Below are 23,457 nucleotides of genomic sequence, written 5' to 3' on the forward strand. Positions count from 1 at the left end.
AAATTCATTGACCTTTGGGCAACCAAAGAATAAAACCTAAGAACTAACCTGTTGTGAGTCATTGAAGTATCGGTCTAAAGAAACAAAAAGGGATCTTGCACTTCAATATGACAACTGTCACTTCAAGACCTGTAAGAGAAACACACCATTTACACATTTAAACTGGTTTGATAAATTAATTTTAAAGCAAAAACAAAATAAAATAAAATAACCCACAACATATCCACCAATCAGTGTCAGGTTAACTCTTGACATTCAGTTCAGTTGAGTTCATTGTTTTGCCATAAATTGTACAAATTTATAAGTATTATTTACTGTAACTACTTTATGGCAAGGAAGCCCAAGGGAAGCCACCGGGCTTATAAGGAATGGGCTCCCTCAGTTAAGTAACTAAAGAACAAAGTATACATGAGACCAAAATCAATGGCAGAGCTACAATAAATCTTAAAATATATTACATATATTACATTCCTGAACTTCTAGTATGTTCTTCTCTAGTAGCTGCTGTCTTTGCCACTTCCATTTCTTGTTAATTCTCTTAAAAATTGAAATTAAAGACATGTAACTATATAGAGTTACATTATTCAGTATGTGTCTCCACTTAGAAGAATTTCAACAAATATTTATTCAACAAATATTTATTGTAAAATATCTGACCATTTTCCATCCTGGATCCACACAAAACTGTAACCAAATTCTAACTTAACATCACCTCCCATCATACCATACACTAAAACTAATCTCAGAAGACCGACGACTGGTACTAGCAGCTATTACCCAACCAACCAGGCTCGTAAGCAGGTTAAACAGGAAAATTCATTCCTGATCTGCCTTACCCCCCAAAATGTAATCTGATACAGTACGGCTCCTTCAGAAGCATTCATGGACAAAAAATCATTAAATGTAACCACAAAATGCAAAAATTTGCAGCTTACGGTTAATTTATAAATTAAAGCCATTTTTGTTTCATCAACTTGATCAGGAAAAAGCTCATTTGCACTTACTTTCAACACACAATTTACATATGCAACCACAAAACTAGTTTCGTCAGAAGACCTCGCCAGTTGGTTACCATGTTCGCGTTTTAAAATGCCATGGCGGTTTACAACGAACATGCATTTTAAAACAAACATGGGGACCAACTGACGAGGTCTTCCGACGAAACTACTCTTGTAGTTGTATAATGTAAATTGTGTGTTGAAAGTAAATGCAAATGAGGTTTTTCCTGATCAAGATGATGTTGAGTAATACTTTCTTTGCTTCAATACACAAAATTTCCTGAGATTTTAGTTTTCAAGTCATTCAAGGAAATTATACAAAGTCCACCTTCCACAAGTTATCAAATGATAATTGCATATGCACATGTAGAACTTATATAGAATTGTCGTCTTCGGGTTGAACTACACACTTGCATTCCTTATGCACTGACCATATCCTAGGACTGCACTCTAGAAACTGGATTACAATCCAGGCCCCAGTTGTTCAAAGAGCAGATAACTTTATCCAGTGGATGAGTTGCTTAATCCAGCAGAAAAAATGTATTCCAACCAAAACTTTTGGTAAGTTTTTCACACATTCTCATACTTAAAATTAATAAGAGAGACACTTCTACTTTATACACAAATTATAGGGCTATAGGGAAATTATCTGCCACATAGCGACTAATCCAGTGGATAAAATTATCCACTCTTTGAACAACTGCATGGGGCCAGGAATATAAAAACATAGGGTTAACGGAGTAAAAACTTTGCACCTGGGATAAACACTGTGAATCTGGAGCAACAACATTGGATAATAATAAACATTGCATCAAAAATATAACTTTCAGTCTAGAGATCAACTTTAAATACTACATATAAATTAAATCAATTATTGATTTAAAGGAAGTCATATTTTCTTAAGGCAAACATTATTTTTTTCCCATGGATGTCCAAAAATAGATTTCAACATATCCATGGCAAGTGCAGATCAGGGTTTCCTCAGAAAAAAGCCCTCACAACCATGCATATATTCAGAGAAATCTCAAGCTTGTTGTTAAAAATATAAAATAATGAAATACAGTCGGACCTCTATTAAGCGGCCACCCTGGGGACTTTAAAACTGGCCGCTTAATAGAGGTTGGCTGTCAAATAGAGGTATCGAATACAGCACTTTACTGACAACTTAATAATTCGGGACTTTGGAAAGTGGCCGCTTAATAGGTGGCCGCTTAATAGAGGTCCGACCGTACTATATAATTACTGTGTACAGTGTATGTGTTTTGTGGACATAAAAAAGATTGTTTTTAGGTTTTTTTTTTATCCCTAAGCAAATTATTGCTTTAATTTACTCTTTCACTGATGTAGGCAATATTCTGTGTCATTTCACAGGATAAATTGATCATTTGTTGTGTACATTTAGCCCTTAAAATTACATTGTTTTTTTTCAAATGAGGCATGTGCAATCTCCGCATGAGAAATCACTAGCATTGTTGTTAAAATGGTGCCAAAATAAAACTTCAGTATATTTTCCAAGGGTTTGGAGCACAGAACTGCCATTTGAAGAGGGAGGGGGGGAGGGGGCTTAGCAAAGGTCAATGGGACCAGCATTTTGTAAATCTCCCTTCATTGTGCACATGTCTTCTTGTTCAGTGGAAATACACTTTATTACATTAAGACAGTGAGATTGAATAGGGAATCCAGATGCTATAAATTTTATTTTTTGTCTCCTCTCAGTATTATGACCCCACATTAGCCAAGTTGGATTATGTGAATTATTATTATTATCGATATTATCATTATCATTATCATTATCATTATCATTGGTATTAATTGACTAATTAAAACAGTAATTAAAATAATGTGCAGCACTTATTAATTTCTCAAGGGATAGCCAGGGCATTGCATAAATTTAAGGGCTTTCTTTGACTGATGTCCACGAAAAGTGGTATCATTGGAACATTAAGAGTGCCTGACTATAACTTTTGAGAATCGCTGGCCAAGCTTAATCTAATTATAGCCATCTTCTCTGTCTCTAAACTGTTATTAACTGTCAGCAGTCCAGGGCAGCATTATTAAAAATTAAACTTTTGTCACTTCTGCGTAATGATTTACTAACAATCATATGTGATTATGTTGGATGGTCACTTACCGGAAACAGAAAACAAAAGAATATGTGTAATTTCTGGCCTAAAAAGTGGTCGCAGTCCCTCAAGAAATTTGAGTGGTGGTCGCTTACAAGAGAGCTCTTGAAACAGCATTTAACTGAGAAACAAAACGGTTGTTTACAAAGTGGTTGCTTACGGGAGGTGGTCACTTACAAGAAGTGGTCCCTATGAGAGAGTTGACTGTACATGCATATACACTGTTATTATAAACAAATTGTGCGATAAAATGCATTTCAGGCCACCAGTTCATCACAACAATTCCATGTACATACACATGTATACTGTGAGGGATTACCAAGACTGTAACTTCAGTACATGTACATTTTGTGCAGTTATGTGATTTCAAAAAATTGTAAACGCGGTGAATTCGCGGTAATCACTTTCGGCAAAGACGAGGTTTTACCGCGTGCAAATGGTCCAACTTAGTTTCAAGCGGTACTGTACCTTAAATTGGCAACATCCTTAAGTACTCACTGATCATGAATAGCAGTGGAGAAGATAACAACATTGTTATTTATATTTTTCTGCAGATAGCATACTGGTTATGGCCAGTTTCAGCAAAAATATGAATAAAATAGGCCATCACAAAATAGATAAATTTAAAATACTGTTTTGGAGGTAGACTCTAGTCCATTGCAAAATATGTATAAAATAGTCTAATTAACTCTGTTTAATCTCCTATGCATGGTTAAATAACGTATTATATTTTATTACTATTTTATTCAGCTGAGTTTAAGCTTGATTTACAATGTACATTTCATATTATTTGTTCTCGCTATAACAAAATATGATTTTGAGGCAGCTGTTTTGTACCCATACCTATCAGAACTTTACTGTACACTGGAATTTACAATTCAAAATTTCTTTGTTGTGAGTTTTAATCTGAACCATACTGTATATTTAACCATGGCATAACAAATGGTTTGGAAGAAAGAGCAAGGATGTATACTTGTTGTCTATACCACAAGAGTGAGCTGTATTTGTATGTTATTTAAATTGAACATATAAAGACATAAAACCAAGATGAGTAACTGATATTGGTATTTGCAACTGGTTTCCTTTCATAATTCAAGGAAAGCGTTAATACTAAAAAAACAAAGCTTACAATTATTGGTCGTACACTAAACTCCACTTGTATAAACACTATTAGTTTCAAACCTTATTTGATGAATCTTGATTCCATTTAATGCCAAAAAGAACAGCAATGCTTTGAATCATAATTCCAACGACCTCCATGCGCAATGCTAGCTTTTAAAATGAGTAATTAAGAAAGCGACTAGAGTCACTGAGTACCGGCAGCCATCTTGGATTTCATTCAGACTGGGAAGACTGGGCATGAACAAAGCCATTTTGGTCAGCAGATATTGCACTGCAGGCTCGGGAAAAGACTCGTTTCATTTTATACATAAACTGAGTTTGGCGGGATTCGAGCGTTCAGGAGACATTTCCGCTGGATTTTTACCTCTGTTAAGCTAAAAAATGATGGATAAAAGCAGCAAATGTGGATAACTACTTTTATAAAGAGGTAAGATTGATGAAAGACTGCGTGAAAATGTGTGATTTTATAGATCTTCTGGGCGAGTGAAATTGCCCCTCTTGAATTTTATAGAGCAAATTGCAGATTTTTGAAGTAGACATTCCCAATTGATTTTTAATATCAAGCCTTTGCAATTGTTTTAACGGGGTAACAAATATTATTATTTGTAGCCGGTTTAATATAATATCTTGGTATAAGCTGAAGACTTACGTGATCTTGATTTGAATGAAGTTGCATGGAGATCATGATCAACTTCATGCCCATATGCATTGGGTGTATATTTTTGTAACTGCCACCTCAGATGTCAGTTAAAGGCTAAATACCCTCATTTTACTCAGAAACCAACAAGATCACTGTGATCACTCAGAAGAACTCACTTAAAGCGCTCAATTTTCTGTTTTACTACAGTTTTTCAACTCAATAGTATTGTCAAGACCAATTCTCAAGAGTGTACTGAAGTCACCAAATCCTGCTCAACAAAATAATTAGTCAGTTATGACCGTTGGACTCTATTTTAACTGATTCATTTTTTTATGAATCGTGATTTCTGCTACTACTACTCAGGAACAAATTCCCAAATAACTCAACTTCCCTTTTCAACAATGTAAACAATCCTCCTGCGGAAGATGTTTAAAGTTTTTGTTGTATTATTTTTATGGTGATTGTATTGTATTTTTATCTTATTTTATGTTATCATAATCCTATTGTAATTTCTCTTATAATCTCACAATATTATAATAATTTTTCTTAGATGATTAATGCCGAAAAGCCCGTTTGGGGAGTGTTAATAAAATTTGTATTCTATTGTAAAGTGGATGAAATTTTCAAACTTGGTCTCTGGAAAAGCACCCAATTCAAAAACTGTACATCCACAGTAATAATATTATAAGGGCCTAGAAAGGAGATTTGGAGGCTCCAGTAAATACTCTTACAAGATCAGAGACTGTGAAGGGGGTGAGACTGGGGGGACTTCAGCCCCACTCCCCTTACTTTTTGGAGAGTGAAAGGAATATTTTAGTTTTCTACATGCATCAGTTACAGAAACAACTAACATACAAATTGTTAAGTATTTTATGAGAGACATGATAAGTGAATTTATCAACACACACCTCTTATGAATCCGGCAACCAGTGAAACATGATTGATCTTTTCGTAATAAATTAGTGTCAATAAATTAAGGCTGTAAAATAATCATTTTTCTTTGCTGGATTAGTGAAAGAGTGATGGCCAGATAGGACAGAGGCACAAATAATAATATTATAAATAGCCTAAACACCACGCTCAAGGAAATTCGCCATAATTCTAGCAAAGTCTAGCATGAATTTTGTGGGGCTTAAAAAAATAAAACTTGTTCTCTTTTCAAACCTTTTAATGCACTATTTCAATTCATTTTTTTTTTTCAATTTCAAACGTTTTTTACTAGCTTATTTTATGCAGTATTTATCCTGTAGTATATTCAATAATTTTTATGTATATTAATTTCAGTTTATAACAGTTACAAAATTACAGGTGTATATATATTTAGCTACAATAATTTTCATCACTGAAAAATATCATTCTCAGTAATAGCAAATAACTGTGAATGTAAAGCCTGATCACAGAAAAGTAATAAATTGGTGCGTCCCTTCAGTCACTAAATGTGGTCAAAGCCTTTAGTATAATTTTAGGCTTTATAATAATTATTAAAGCTGTTTCCATAGCATTTTATGGCAAAACATGATCAGTGAAATGTTTTCATCAATGAATTCTATGGATTTTGTCTTTCCATCAAATTCCATGGAAATTCATTATGAATGCAGTTGTGTTCCATGGAACTCCATGGAACTTTTGCCCACAGAATTCCATGGAAAATTTTCCATTAAATTCCATGCAGCAACTCCATGGAGCTATTTCCATGGAATTTCATGGAAAATTTTTCAGTAAATTCCATGCAGCAACTCCATGGAGCTATTTCCATGGAATTCCATGTCCTAAAACTTACTCCATGGAATTCCATAGAATTCCATGGGTTTCCATGGAAAATTTTTCATGGAGTTCCATGGAATTTCATGGGGTTATTTCACCATTTTTAAGGTGGTTGTATTAACACGGGTTCTGCTGTACATGTACATTTAAAACTTAACCTCATTTTCAACATCAGCTTATAATTCTCTATGTTTCACTAACAGTTCCTAACCACAAAAACAACACTTTGTACATGTATGGTCTTCTTTTCATTTTCTTCTTTTCTTGATGGGATCCTATTATAATCTGGTGGTACATGTATAACCACGTTGTGAACTAAACCATGTCAGACAAGACAGTCTTGTTACTCTTTCCACATATTCGGTGTTAGAGGAAACATATAGAAAGGAGGTATGCATCTGAGTTGTGGAGAGTGATCTGTAGTGAGAAACAAGCAAAAGAGGTTCATTCTAGAAAATGGTTTCTGTGGACCCACTAGGCCTCATTGGAGACCTTAAGGCTGGGTGCCCTACAGGGCGTTGTCGAAAGATAACATAGCCGGCAAAGGTTGCCTGTGTGTAAGCTAAGATGATGCACCCCCAAATGCAGTCAACCCTGAATTTGGTACTTCATATAAAAGAGGCCTTTTTGTCGTTTTCATATGACTTCATGTTTGACAGAATTATGTGTTTTTTCGTGAGAATTAAGGTTAGGGGACACCTTATCATACAGTTCATGAATCTCATTAGCGTGCACTTTTGGATATATCTCAGTCATTGATGCATGCGCCTTGTGTCTTGGGGATAATCTTTCAACAGACGCATTGTAAGATCTCATGATGCTTTGTTCGATCACGTTTTTGTATCAACAAACTTAATTTGCTGTGCAATTTCGCAGTGAATTTAGCCGCCATTTACATTAAATTTGACTTCTCTACACCCTTTGGGTACCCAGGTTATTTCTGCTTCAAATGCAGAATATACTTGATTTAACACCATATGTACACAGATTGGATGTGTACAAGTAAATTAAATAATTACATTTTTTTATAATTTTTTTTTACCGTTTGATTAACAGTCATGTACACTTGTACATAAAAGTGGCTCTGATAGCTGTACATGTAGGTTAAATTTCCAGCATACTGTAGCATTTTCAGGTGTGTGGTGTGCAACAAATTTGAAAATTAACCATGTTTGCAGAGGGCATTAGTTTTAATAAGAATACATACTGTGCAATGCAGCTTTAGCACAGACATGCACTGCAGCAAAGTTTATGTGCTTATCGACTTCTAATTGATGATTTTTTTCTAATTTCTTAGTATGTTGGGTTACATTGCCTCCATACATGAGAGTGCCATACATGTACATATTTGTAGGTTTCAGATACCTCTTGCAGAATTTAACCCAAAATGTGTAAAATAAATGACAGCTGTGATACACTTACTCTTGTAAATGGACAAAGGTGATGATATCCCCAGTTTTATGAAATTAGTTATTAATTTTAATTCTACAATCTTTTAATGCAGATTGAAATGATTATAATGGAAAATTATTTCACTTTGATGTGGAGATCGATACAGCAGGGCAGGAAGAATACAGCTCATTCCGTGATTCGTCAGTAGCGACCGGTGATGCATTCTTAGTGTTGTTTGCCATTAATTCTATATCCAGTTGGCACGAGCTCCAGGATCTCAGAAGCAAGATCATCCAAGGTCATCAACTCACTTCAGCTATCCCGATGGTCATTGTTGGTAATAAGTTGGTACCGGTAAGTTCTTCTATACATGTACATTGACGTGTGAGTTACATGTACATATGTAGTTTCTTAAGAAACTATAGTGTTGTACAGTGGGAATTGGAAACGAATGTTTGGTTTTATCAACAGAGTTACTCAGGTGATTCAGACTCCATTCATATGTAAAGAGATTCAAGTGCTGATGTTTCCAGTGTTACTGTACATGTAAGAGGGAATCACAAAGCGTTTACACTCGAAACGTCAGTACTCAAATCTCTTTACAGTCACTGTGGCAAAATTACATGTACCTAATATCAAGTGTGTTGGTAAATCTTACATTTGTTTCAGCTATACATGTACATGTACAATTTCAAGGGAGCAAGGATGACGCAGTGCTAAGAGCACTCGCCTCCCAGCAATCCGCGGGTTCGATTCCCAGACTCAGTGTCATACACTGTATGTGGGTTCAGTTTGTTGTTAGTTGTGATCTTTGCTCCGAGAGGTTTTCCTCTGGGTACTCCAGTTTTCCCTTCTCCTCAAAAGCCAACACTTCTAAATTCTAATTTGATCTAGAAAGTGTCCCCAATTACATGTAGTGCTCTGCGCTAAATACATTGACACTTAAATTAAGTGATTAATTTTATTTATTTATTTATTTTATTATATTTTTATGACTGAGTTGCTGGCCTACCATAAATTATCTGATATTACAAGAGAAAATAAATAAATAAATAAATAAATAAATAAATAAACCAGTGTAATAGATAGGATGCAATTAAATTATAAAAGGAAAAAAAAAAAAAAACAGCGCAACCAGATAGGACACACACACAAACATGTACACAAAGCAAGAAAAAAACAACAAAAAACACTAGGGTTCAGTAAACGTGTACATGTGCTGCGCTTTACACCTGATTAACATGCTACATGTAGACGTACTGGAAATGACACCGTGAAACTCAAGACAGATCCAACATACATGTACGTGGGAACCAAAATAAGTTCTGTTTCCACTGGTCCCTGCTTCCCTTTAACCAATTAAGGGATCAAGATAGCTGATACACACTTCCAAATTTCTCATTTCTCATTCTAGGATTTAGAAGAGGAAAGAGAAGTTATGAAAGATGAAGTGTTAGAATACTGCAATTCATCTGATATGAACATCCCATTAATTGAGACATCTGCCAAGGTAGGTTACACTGTTAGAAGGTGGAATGATTACCGAAGGTTGGTTCCAAGTAACTGTATAATCTTTTTCTAAAACAAATACAATACTCCAGAACAACCCCTCAGTCCGAAAGTGACCCAAAACGTATTCTCAATCCTAGTAGGTCATGTGACCCAAAACAAAACAAAAACCAACTTCATATACAGCACTCAAAGCATCCTTCACATCAGAAGTCTCAAAATATTTTGTTGCATTAGGCAACATCAACCCCTTAATAGTGATATCAGGTCGATGGAGCCAGGTCCAAAGAGGTCTTGTGGAAAGTTACTGTGACCGGAAAATCATGATCTGTGGCTGATAACGTCGCTAGCTGTTGGTACATGTACATTTTGAGTTGGCTGCAGAACAAAAACTCCTCTGCACCGCACCTTGTGGGTACCCAGGATATTTCTACTTGAACTACAGAATATAATTGATTTAACACCACATACATGTACAGATTGGATGTGTAAATTAAATAATTACATTTTTGATATTTTTTTACCGTTTCATTAACAGTCATGTTCACCTGTACATGAAAGGTGCTCTGATAGCTGTACATGTAGGTTACATTTCCAGCATACTGTAGCATTTTCAGGTGTGTAGTATGCAACAAATTTCAAAGTTAACCATGTTTGCAGAGGGTATTTAACATTATCGACAAACCTCTGAATTATAATAGGTATACATACTGTACAATGCAGCTTTAGCACATACATGCACTGCAGCAAAGTTTATGCGCTTATTGACTGCCAGTTGATTATTTTGTCTTTTCCAATGGTGTTGGGTTACAATTTGCCTCCATACATGTACATGTAATTGAAGCGTTGCGTGGAAAAAGCCTTAAGTGACATCTGATTTAGTGCCCAATTCTCCAAGTAAATTGCCTTGTTCTTCCTTGTATTAGCAAAGGAGAATTTGACATAAGATCAGATGTCACTTAGGGCTTTTTTCCACTCACCCTTTCGATTGTAGATTTCAATCACCTCTTGCAGAATTTAACCCAAAATTTGTAAAATAAATGACAGCTGTGATGTTACTCTTGTAAATGGACAAAGGTGATGGCCTCACCAGTTTTATAAAATTAGTAATTATTTTAATTCTACAATCTTTTGATGCAGATTGAATATAATGGCAAATTATATGATGTGGAGATAGTTGATACACCAGGGCAGGAAGAATAGAGCTCATTCCGTGATTCATCAGTAGCGACAGGTGATGCATTCTTAGTGTTGTTTGCCATCAATTCTGTATCCAGTTGGCACGAACTCCAGGATCTCAGAAGCAAGATCATCCAAGATCATCAACTCACTTCAGTTGTCCCGATGGTCATTGTTGGAAAAAAGTTGGTAAGTTCTTCTATACAAGTCATGTACATTGATGGGTGATTTACCTCTACTTTCTTAAGAAACAATGGTGCTGTACAGTAAGGATTGGAAATGAATGTGTTTTTTTTTTTTTTTTTTTTTTTTTATCAATAGAGTTAATCAGGTGATTCAGACACCATACATACAGTGTATGTAAAGAGATTCAAGTGCTGATGTTTCCAGTGTTAGTCCTTTGTACATGTACATGTAAGAGGGAATCACAAAGGGCTCACGGTTGAAACATCAGTTACTCGAATCTCTTTACAGTGGCCAAATTGCATGTACCTAATATCAAGTGTGTTAGAAAAATCTTACATTTGTTTCTGCTATACATGTACATAATTAATTATTTATACAATTTCAGGAGAACAGGGATGATGCAGTGCTGAGAGCACTCGCCTCCCACCAGTGTGGCCCGGGTTCAATTCCCAGGGTCGGCGTCATTTGTGGGTTGAGTTTGTTGTTGGTTCTTGTCTTTGCTCCAAGAGGTTTTTCCCTGGGTGCTCCGGTTTTCCCTTCTCCTCAAAAACCAACGCTTCTAAATTCTAATTCGATCTGGAAAGTGTCCCCAATTAGTGCTCTGCACCAAATACATTGACACTTAAATGAAGTGATTTATTTATTTATTTTATTGTATTTTTATGACTGAGTTGCTGGCCTACCGTAAATTATCTGATATTACAACAAAAAAATAAATAAAAAATGAATAACCAAGTGTAAAAAGATAGAATGCAAATAAATAATATGATAAATGTGCAGCGCTGTACACCTGATTAACATGCTACATGCATGCGTGCTGGAAATGACACCATGAAACTCAAGACAGATCCAACATACATGTACGTGGGAACGAAAATAAGTTCTGTTTCCACTGGTCTCTGCTTCCCTTTAACCAATTAAGGGGTCAAGATAGTTGATACACACTTCCAAATTTCTCATTTCTCATTCTAGGATTTAGAAGAGGAAAGAGAAGTTATGAAAGATGAAGTGTTAGAATACTGCAATTCATCTGATGTGAACATCCCATTAATTGAGACATCAGCCAAGGTAGGTTACACTGTTCAGGGCAAAAAACTGTTTTTTTATTCCACTTGTCCATTGGACGAGTAACGTTCAGATTCTGGTTGTCCGAAAGTTAAATTTGCCGGTCCGAAATAATTATTAAAGTGAATAACAAAATGTCATAAAAATAAGTAGAATTTGTATAATCTGTTTTGTACTAAATCTCGAGTATTTATTTTAACACTTATTTCAATTTATGTTCTTTTTTGCACTTTTCAATACAACACCATTTCATACAGACACATCGGGGATCACACACGTTCTTTATACACGACTTGAGAAAATGCAGGACATCTACGAGGCATTAAAACTGCGATCTAAGATGACTCCTTTGACTCCTCGTCGATTTTACGGCTTATTGGCTGTAGCGGCGCCTTCTCTGGTTTTTCTTCGCTTTTAGCTCGTTGAAAACAATAGTAATGAGAATGGCTCTTCGCGTGTCTCACAAGAGAATCACAGCGAAAATCAGTGGCGGACGATCCATTGATGCCGACTTAAAGTCGGCTCGCTTTATCACCTACTGTTGGATACCTGCCGCACACAATGCAGAACATTTCATTCTTCTCCGCGTCAATTTTAACCCAGGGAAATTCTTTTTTCCATGTTCGTTGGAATTTTCGAATTCGACTTTCTTCATATTGTTTCACAGGTTTTATTACTTCTTTAATAATCACAGAACTTGCCACAACGGTAATCGCATCGTTCACCTTGTCTCAAACGAGGTCATCATTTCCATATATGGTATGTGGATCCCAGTCTTCATCGAAACAACAGAACCAGATATTCTCGGAAAACAGAAGCGAAAACGGAAAAGTTGCCGTGAAAAGAAACTAAAGTTCGCGATACTCAGGCCAGTTTGCAATGTCCAAAATGCTTGGGAACTCAGACCTCAGTAGAAAAGAACATCCTTTTTCAGGCAAACTCTACTCGTCCCGTAGGACAAGTGCTTTTGGAAATCCACTCGTCCGAGATACGAGAGTACTCGTCTCGGACGGGCGGACGAGTGGAAGTTTTTTGCCCTGCTGTTAGAAGGTGGAATGATTACCAAAGGTTGGTTCCAAGTAACTGTATAATCCTTTTCTAAAACAAATACAATACTCCAGAACAACCTCGTGGTCCAAAAGTGACCCAAAACGTATTCTCAATCCTAGTAGGTCATGTGACCCAAAACAAAACAAAAACCAACTTCATATACAGCACTCAAAGCATCCTTCACATCAGAAGTCTCAAAATGTTTTGTAGCATTAGGCAACATCAACCCCTTAATAGTGATATCAGGTCGATGGAGCCAGGTCCAAAGAGGTCTTGTGGAAAGTTACTGTGACCGGAAAATCATGATCTGTGGCTGATAACGTCGCTAGCTGTTGGTACATTTTAAGTCAGCTGCAGAACAAAAACTCCTCTGCACCGCACCTTGTGGGTACCAAGGATATTTCTACTTGAACTACAGAATATACTTGATTTAACACCACATACATACACAGATTGGATGTGTAAATTAAATAATTACATTTTTGAGATTTTTTTACCTTTTCATTAACAGTCATGTTTACCTGTACATGAAAGGTGCTCTGATAGCTGTATATGTAGGTTACATTCCCAGCATACTGTAGCATTTTCAGGTGTGTAGTATGCAACAAATTTCAAAGTTAACCATGTTTGCAGAGGGTATTTAACATTATCGACAAATCTCTGAATTATAATAGGTATACATACTGTACAATGCAGCTTTAGCACATACATGCACTGCAGCAAAGTTTATGCGCTTATTGACTGCCAATTGATTATTTTGTCTTTTCCAATGGTGTTGGGTTACATTGCCTCCATACATGTACATGTAATTGAAGGGGTGCGTGGAAAAATGCCTTAAGTGACATCTGATTGAGTGCCTAATTCTCCAAGTAAATTGCCTTGTTCTTCCTTGTATGAGCAAAGGAGAATTTGACATAAGATCAGATGTCACTTAGGGCTTTTTTCCACTCACCCCTTCGATTGTAGATTTCAGACACCTCTTGCAGAATTTAAACCAAAATTTGTAAAATAAATGACAGCTGTGATGTTACTCTTGTAAATGGACAAAGGTGATGGCCTCACCAGTTTTATAAAATTAGTAATTATTTTAATTCTACAATCTTTTGATGCAGATTGAATATAATGGCAAATTATATGATGTCCACGGAGATAGTTGATACAGCAGGGCAGGAAGAATAGGGCTCATTCCGTGATTCATCAGTAGCGACAGGTGATGCATTCTTAGTGTTGTTTGCCATCAATTCTGTATCCAGTTGGCACGAGCTCCAGGATCTTAGAAGCAAGATCATCCAAGATCTTCACTTCAGCTATCCCGATGGTCATTGTTGGAAATAAGTTGGTAAGTTCTTCTATACAAGTCATGTACATTGATGGGTGATTTACCTCTACTTTCTTAAGAAACAATGGTGCTGTACAGTAAGGATTGGAAATGGATGTTTTTTTTTTTATCAGTAGAGTTAATCAGGTGATTCAGACACCATACATACAGTGTATGTAAAGAGATTCAAGTGCTGATGTTTCCAGTGTTAGTCCTTTGTACATGCACATGTAAGAGGGAATCACAAAGGGCTCACGGTTGAAACATCAGTTACTCGAATCTCTTTACAGTGGCCAAATTGCATGTACCTAATATCAAGTGTGTTGGAAAAATCTTACATTTGTTTCTGCTATACATGTACATATACAATTTCTGGAGAGCAGGGATGACACAGTGCTGAGAGCACTCGCCTCCCACCAGTGTGGCCCGGGTTCAATTCCCAGAGTCGGCGTCATTTGTGGGTTGAGTTTGTTGTTGGTTCTTGTCTTTGCTCCAAGAGGTTTTTCCCTGGGTGCTCCGGTTTTCCCTTCTCCTCAAAAACCAACGCTTCTAAATTCTAATTCGATCTAGAAAGTGTCCCCAATTAGTGCTCTGCACCAAATACATTGACACTTAAATGAAGTGATTTATTTATTTATTTATTTATTTATTTATTTATTTATTTATTTTATTGTGTTTTTATGACTGAGTTGCTGGCCTACCGTAAATTATCTGATATTACAAGAAAAAATAAATAAAAAATCAATAACCAAGTGTAAACAGATAGGATTAAAATAAATAATATGATAAATGTGCAGCGCTGTACACCTGATTAACATGCTACATGCATGCGTGCTGGAAATGACACCATGAAACTCAAGACAGATCCAACATACATGTATGTGGGAACCCAAATGAGTTCTGTTTCCCCTGGTCCCTGCTTCCCTTTAACCAATTAAGGGGTCAAGATGACTGATACACACTTCCGATTTCTCATTCTAGGATTTAGAAGAGGAAAGAGATGTAATGAAAGATGTAGTGTTAGAATACTGCAATTCATCTGATGTGAACATCCCATTCATTGAGACATCAGCCAAGGTAGGTTACACTGTTACAAGGTGGAATGATTACTGAAGCGACGTTGGTTCCAAGTAACTGTATAATCCTTTTCCAAAACAAAATACAATACTCCAGAACAACCTCGTGGTCCAAAAATGACCCAAAACGTATTCTCAATCCTAGTAGTTCATGTGACCCAAAACAAAAAAACAACTTCATATACAGCACCTAACGCATCCTTCACATCAGACGTTGCAGAATATCTTGTAGCATTAGGCAATAGAAACCCTTTAATAGCGATATCAGGTCGATGGAGCCAAGTCCAAAGAGGTCTTGGGGAAAGTTACTATGAACGGAAAATCATGATCTGTGGCTGATAACGTGGTTAGCTGTTGGTACATTTTGAGTCGGCTGCAGAACAGAAACCCTTGTGAAGATGAGCCTGCTGTCAGTGTGGCTGATCTTTAGAATTTTTTTGTGAGGTTGCACTGTCTGGTTCTCCAAATCCTGACTCTATTTCAGACCTCTGATTATGTAATTTCCCGGTGCCCAGTTATGTAAAACATGGTCTCTAAAGTTAATACATAACCTCTTTGAGACCTGTGATGTTTTTCCTAATAATTATTTCCGAAAAAGTATTATTTTAACGTGCACAGTGTCCACTTTATCACTCAAATTATATACACTGTATTCAGTATGTGGCCAATAGCAGAATTACCACAATGGATATTTACCTTCATAATCACCGTAAAATCGTAGTATTTACTTTCAAACATCTTAAAAGTACAGATATCGTTATTCAGATATCTTCATTTTTAAAGGTAACATCAACTGCCATTAATGTGGTAAAAGAACCCAAGAATATGAACTAAAATTGATTAAAAATAGTACCAATAGTTATTTCCTGGAAAGGATTGGTTAAAGATCAAGTTGGGTAGAAACTCATCAAAGGAAGGTGAACAAGGTGTTATCAACACCAAATAAAATTCCTTTAACTATTTTAGCCCAAAAAATTGCGTCGTAAATATTTTTCCATTACCGACAATTTTTATCATCTAACAAACATTGAAACTCTAATCACAATAGGACAGTAAACACAAGTAGCGATCACTAGTTGGTAGAAACGGATCTGAAAAATGCTCATGAGAAACGGACCTCTTCTATGTTAAATCCATGCAAGTTTTCAGACTTTATAACAGTATCGTTAACATCTATACCCAGTGACCAGCTGGGTATACAGTGTAACTTATAACGAATATACCCAACCCCACTTTTATAGGTTGCTTTGATACCAGATGAAATTTGTAATGTGGCGTTTTTTAAGTGTGGTAAAAAACCATTTCAAAACATTACCCTTGCTCCCAAAGATACGATGCATTTAGTCTGTAAGACTCTTAGTTGAAATTTTGGTGAAATTTGAGCGCCACGTTTGACACACTTCTGCAAATTGTATGTGCCTGTTTGTTTTTATTTATGGTGGCCCGGCAATGCCATCCTTTAGGATAAACCCTGCTCTGGAAATACATGTACCCCTGATAGTTTATATTTGTGTTTACACTTGAAAACAGCACTGATATAGCTGTGTTCTCTTCACAACTGAAAGCGGCCTTCTTATAGTTGTGTTCTCACTTGAAAACAATGACATGAAGCTGTGTCCCGCTTGAAAGCAGCCTTGATATAGGTTTATAGTTGAAAAACAGGCCTTATACGAGTGTGGCAGTGTTCACGCTTAAAAGCAGCATTCATATAGGTGTTCACAATTGGAAACATGCCTGATTTAATTGTGTTATTCAGTTGAAAGCAGCCTTGGTGTAGCTGTATTCTCAGCGCTTCAGCTGCTCTGACATTTGTTTTGTGTTTTCTTTAGACTGGCCTGAATGTCGAGTAATCATTCCTGCTGATGATGCAACAGATCCAGCGAATTCAGCCATCGTTGTTAGAAAGAACAGTACCCAGAAATCCTGGGAGCAAACCGGCCAAACCAGAAAAATGTCTTTTACTCTAGGATTAGCATTTAAACAGGATTCATTTTGTAGTTTACATTTAGGAAAGGCTATTCATATTTCATTGCCGACAAGACATAGTAACCGGTTACTTCTCCTACATGGCAATTCTTCCTTAGTGGAGTTAAGTCGCCCAAGCCATAGCTCCAATTTTACATACAAGTCACTTTTTAGTTTTGAGAGTGTCGCATTATTGCATCTGTTTATGTAAAGACAGGTACTTCTTTTATACGGGCATATTTTGACATTTTGGGCGAGTTAACATCTCTGGGAGCAACTTTAGGAAAGGAGAGTTTGTATGTGGGCTAAGTAGCCGACATTCTACGCTGCTTATTTTGACATTACGTTATCAGAACTTGCCTTTATTACGGATCTTTATGGGCAGTAGCTATCTTCAACTTTAGTCTTTGTTTTATAAATTATAGTGTCTCGTCTTTAGCCGGCCATTTCTTTTCTTTTCTTTTTTTTTCCTGGTCAACAAATGGTACTTGAAAATCAGTAGCAGGAGACGTATTGCTGGTTGGGTTTATTTTGAGGAAGACTGATTTACGCCTCAGAAACACGGTCCAAAATTACCTACGAGTCAACATTGTACTGCAAAGTAGATTCTTTCGATTTTCCTCGATATACAGTGTAACATGTACCGACAGTAGACGTTCGGAAATAAATAAATAATTCCCTGACAGCATTGTCGTTAGTGTGTTTGAAACCCCAGCTAAATGTTCCAACATTGCTGTACATTTTCGATGTAAGAATGTTTAGCACTCTGCTCTCCATTATGCTGGACCACCGTATGTTGGTTGAATGCTCTGTGATCAGGCATTTTACACGATGATTTAATTTGCGAGTAGACCCTTGCTTTTTCTTGGGGATAGCAAAGCGAGCCAGCGTGAAAATTGCTTCCCACGAGGCGACGCTTTTTTATTTATTTATTTATTTTTTTTTTATTATTATTATTTTTTTTTTGCGCGCTCCACTTAACCATCCCTGAGAAAAAAAAGAATACTCACAGTCAACAACGATTTTGTTGGAGACAACAATTTTGGCAGCGTTCACATTGAGCTTAAACACACCATGATTAATGAAAATTCCTCATAGCAAGCTTTGGAGTCACAGTAGAATCCCGCCGACTTCAACTCAGGAGGGAAACAAAAATAGTTCGAGTTAGCGGATTGGTGTTGAATTTTAAGTTGTTGGAGGCTGTGCATTGTTGAGATTATATGATTAGTTTGGATGACTCACGTTTAAAATTGCGGATAAGATAAGAACAGCATTAGGAAAGACCAAACTCCATAATAGATGGTGACCTCTGCCTGCACTCCCCTTCCTCAACCTCAAAAGATGGCCTCTTTATTGCATAGCCACTCCTCTGTATAGCAGTAAAAATAACGATGAGATTAGAACCTCACTTTTCTTGTTTATCTAGCAATGCTGACTCTTGCTAGCTGAATATTTCTGTGTCAACTCAAATCTTAAAGCCAATAAAATTGTGTTGGTTATGTTCACAGAATAGGTATGGTGTTCTATAGCCCCTACTCCAGACAAGGTGGATCTTCGAGCAAACTTGTTATGACCAGTTCTCTTAGTTAAGTAAACGAGATTAATATAGTTTTGTATCAAAATAGTTTTGACAAGTCAGTGTGTGAGAAAGCTAATATGTATATGTAATTGCATGAAGCCGAGTAGAATTAAGGATTAATTTTCACGCGTATTTTAAAAGTTTTCGCAAATTAATCCTTAATTGTACGAGGACTCATCGCGATGACGCGTTTATTATAGAGTGCAAAATTTTCCTAAAACAACACAGCCTCACACACTTGAGTTTTCCTGTAGTGCTGCGTACGGACGGACGGACGGAAGTGACGTCATTTCTCGTATTGATGGGCTTATTAATTTCTCTTGGCTATAGCGCTCCGCGCGCGCGCCTTCGCCGCGCAGAGCACCGTTTTCAATCGCAATGGAACCAATTTAGTGAACGTTGTGAAAATCGAGACAAGCAAATAAACCAGTGAAGTATCGGAATCCTTGTGGACTTTCTTGTCTCATTTCGGTGTTTCAAGCTCTACAAATATATTTCAACCGTTTTAATAGGAAAAATATTCGTGGATAAACTAATTTTTTAACAATTTGTTTCGGGGCAGTTTCACTCGCACCGCCCGGCTCCCATGCAGTTATAAACACAGAGCTTAATTATGCCCTTAAAATCATGGGGAGTTTTGACCTCATTTGTTAATAATTGTGAAATAAGACCTTCACTTTGCTACAAAATAATTCTAGAACAACGAGAGGAGAGAAATCAACTCAATACTTGACAGGAACAACTCGTCCTCTGTTCTAGCGCATTTTGGAAGTACAAAAATGCGAAAACTTGAAAAACATTACCCTAACATTTTTCAAGTTTCAATTCATTCCGACCTACTATGTCTCTGGCCAGAGACACTAATCGACATTTTTTTTGCACTGGGGTGATAATTTATGACAAAACTAGATGTAGCCGCTGCTAATCACTCAGCTCTCTACTTTCACTTTATTTGATATTTTTCGCCATTGCAAAGTAACTCATCCCGACGGTAAACAAATCCGTACCAGAACGGTTCTTGAAATACAAAGATTAAATAAAAGATGTTAAAAATAATACTACAAGTAAACGACATGGAATGAGCAACTGAGAAACAATAGAAAACGAACGACTAACACAAGAACGTACCTTATCGGTGATTCTACAGAGAATTAATCAAGACGGGAAGAACGGCGAGACACAACTATACAAAACTGAAAATGATGCGCACACTGAAAACTTATGCAAGAAAACTGGCTTAAAAAGGGTAAAAAAGGGGTGACAGAAAGGCTATATACATACATAATGAACTATAAAGGTGTGGGGGCGAAAGGTACGAAAGATGTAACACACACAAATAAAACAAAAGTAAGTGAAAATTAGTCGCGCAGAAAAATAAAATAAAAAGCTATAACTCGCTGTAACACACCGGCCCCCGAAAGGCGCATATAAGAAAGCCTTTCCAAAAAAAACTAAGGTGTTCATAATGTCTGAGTTCAGTTATTTAACGTCACTGTCCAGGTTAGTCTCTTTCAAATAAAGCGCCTTCTAATAGGCAAAGTTTCCGCACGTCGCGTCGTAGAACCGAGGAGGCCGTCCTGACCAAGACCTGTCTCACGAAACCGTGCTTGTCAGGAAATACTTCTTGAACAATACCCTTCGGCCAAAATCCGCGAGGCGAAGCTTCGTCAACGACTAGAACCAAGTCATCAACAGCCAAGCTTGGGCGTGGACGGAGCCATTTCAGTTTTAGCTGAAGAGCCGGTATGTATTCGCGTATCCAACGCTTCCAAAACACATCAGCTAAATAATGTGCTTGCTTCCAACGCTTAGACGCATAAGACACGACATCACTGGTTTCTGTTGGAGACTGACAGACATTTGGACGAAGCAATGGCAACTTGCTCGGGGTCAAGGGTTCGAGGTCCTGCGGGTCACTAGACGGTGGCGTGAGAGGGCGATCGTTAAGGATCTTCTCAACTTCTGCCATGAAAGTAAGGAGAGTCTCGTCATCGACCAGTTGAACGCCTAAGAGTGAGCGGAGAATCTTGCGTATGGAACGGATTATTCTTTCCCAGACTCCGCCAGCATGACTTGCTAACGGTGGATTGAAGTGCCAAGTAACGCCTCGTCTTCTGAGACAATTGTCGATTCGGTCGATGTTCCATTTCTCCAAGGCGGTCTTAATTTCTACTTCTGCTCCTCTGAAGTTGGTTCCATTGTCACTAAAGACTTCAACTGGTGAACCGCTGGAGAACGCTTGTATAAAGGAATCGCTGGTAAGGTCGTGCGCAATCTCGATATGTACTGCTCGGACAGCTAAACACGTGAACAGACACCCGTATCTCTTCACATGACTTCGTTTTAACTTGACAAGAATTGGGCCGAAGTAATCCACTCCCACTGAAGAGAACGGAGGCGACTGTGGGGTTACCCTTGCTCTGGGAAGAGGTGCCATTACTTGCTGACATGGAGGAGCATTCCATTGACGACACTTCAAACACTTCCCAACAACACGACGAACAGCTGAATGTCCCTGAAGGATCCAAAATTTTCGTCTAATGCTGGAGAGGGCTTGGTTTGCACCCACATGGCCTTCTGCTTCGTGATACTCTTTAACAATTAGGTCGGTGACGTAATTCTTGCCAGGCAGAATCATTGGGTGTTTGGCGTCGAAACTAATAGGTGCCCTTTCAAGACGTCCTCCGACGCATATGATACCATTATGGATGAACGGACTCAGCTTACGTAGAGGACTGAGGTAACCCACGCATGCGAATCTCTTTCTGGATGGACGTGAGAGGCTTGAATCTAGAGAACTTGCTGAACGCTCCTTGGACAGAATTTCTAACTCTTTCGGGAAAGATTGGGCTTGAATGACTTGAACTATTTCTCTTGTCGCACGGGAAATTTCTCCAACCGTCAAATTTCCCACTCGTGGTGCTTTCTGGGACACACGTGACTGAAGGTATTCTCGGAAACGTAACAACCAGGCGACGGATGCCTGAAGCTTGTTAAAGGAGGAGTGTGTCCGAAGTAGGCGCTCGAGGATGTCTTCTCTTAACACTAAGTGGATTTGTGGCTTTTTCCTTTTCAATTCTGGATCCTCTTCACAACAATCAGGTATCTGGAAAGGGGATTGTGGCCATTCACTCTCATGTCTGCGGAGGAAGGCTGGACCATTAAGCCAACTTTCACACTTCTCTGTCTCAAGAATTGACAAACCACGGGAAGCGTAGTCTGCAGGATTGGACTGCGAGTCCACGTACCGCCACTGACATGGAGAGGACGCATCGTGAATTATCGACAATCTGTTAGCCACAAACGTCTGGAACCTCCTTGCCTCGTTACGGATGTACTGAAGGACTATAGTAGAGTCTGTCCAGAACACAGTTTTGTGAACTTGAAGGTCAAGCTCGTCTTCGAGGAACTTATGCAATTTCACAGCTACGGTTGCAGCGGTCAGCTCCATCCGAGGAATTGTGATAGTTTTCAAGGGTGCTACCCGTGCCTTTCCAAGGAGTAATCCACTGTGAATATGACCTGAAACATCTACAAGCCGGATATACGATACTGCACCGTATCCTTTCTCCGATGCATCGCTGAAGTGGTGCAGTTGAACATTAAGGAGGTTGCCAAACCCTCGAGGCTTCATACAACGTGGCCAGCTAACAAGCTTCAGTTTTGGAAGATTATCAACCCAACCACGCCACTCCGTTAGCTTCTCATCAGGAATTTGATCGTCCCAGCCGAAGTCTTGCTTGCACAGTTCTTGAAGGATCATCTTGGCCGGCAATACAAGAGGGGCTGCGAATCCTAGCGGTTCGTACACACCAGAAACCAAGGACAATATCCCCCTTCTATTATCAGCGACTTCTTTCTCGGAGACACGGAAGCTTAATGTGTCCTTCTCGACATTCCACTGGGTTCCCAAGGCTCGATCAATAGGCAAATCTTCAAAATCCAGAGACATCACAGACGGTGCCCGCTCTGAAGCCGGTATAAACTCAAGAACTTCTCGGCAATTGCTTATCCACTTTGTAAGATGAAACCCGCCTTTGGAAAGCAAGTCCTTCAATTGGTGCACCAATCTTTTCGCATCAGGAACTGAGACCACCGACTTCAAGCAATCATCGACGTAGAAGTTGCGATAAACTGTGTCAACGGTCTGGACGTCAAATTCACTTTGATTATCACGTGCCGTTTTCCTGAGGGCGAAACTGGCACAACATGGCGATGATTTGGCGCCAAATAGATGTACTAACATCTGATGATCAACAAGGTTGTTTGAAGGATTGCCATCTTCCCGCCAAAGAAACCGCAGGGCATGACAGTCGTCCGGTGCCACAAGTACCTGGTGGAACATCCGCTCTATGTCCGACATTATTGCTATGGGTTCTTGCCGGAATCTGAGTAGAACACCTGCGAGATTATTCGTAAGATCCGGACCTTGGAGGAGTTGATCGTTCAAAGAAGTATCACGGAATCTTGCTGCGCAATCGAAAACAACTC

The 23,457-nt window shown here is 38.0% G+C and overlaps 1 protein-coding gene, 1 long non-coding RNA gene and 1 pseudogene across 3 annotated transcripts; 2 read left to right on the top strand and 1 right to left on the bottom strand.

The window, feature by feature from the left end:
- The first annotated feature begins 4,308 nt into the window (after nt 1-4,308).
- LOC146461355 (uncharacterized) lies at nt 4,309-10,911 on the top strand. The gene is made up of 4 exons (XR_014857432.1): nt 4,309-4,670; nt 8,152-8,387; nt 9,454-9,549; nt 10,689-10,911. It is a non-coding gene; the product is annotated as an uncharacterized LOC146461355 (long non-coding RNA).
- On the top strand, nt 10,893-18,072 carry LOC146461356 (ras-like protein 1; annotated as a pseudogene). The gene is made up of 5 exons (XR_014857421.1): nt 10,893-10,916; nt 11,886-11,981; nt 14,141-14,367; nt 15,328-15,423; nt 17,252-18,072. The product of XR_014857421.1 is annotated as a ras-like protein 1 (transcript).
- A 2,395-nt stretch (nt 18,073-20,467) lies between these two features.
- Nucleotides 20,468-23,329, bottom strand: LOC146461357 (uncharacterized). Its single transcript, XM_085086965.1, has one exon. It carries the CDS (start codon nt 23,327-23,329, stop codon nt 20,468-20,470), a length of 2,862 nt encoding a protein of 953 aa, XP_084943091.1.
- Between the last annotated feature and the right edge of the window lie 128 nt (nt 23,330-23,457).

Source organism: Pavona decussata, unplaced genomic scaffold (assembly GCF_977016875.1).
Source record: "Pavona decussata unplaced genomic scaffold, jaPavDecu1.1 SCAFFOLD_199, whole genome shotgun sequence".
Classification (NCBI taxonomy): Eukaryota; Metazoa; Cnidaria; class Anthozoa; order Scleractinia; family Agariciidae; genus Pavona; species Pavona decussata.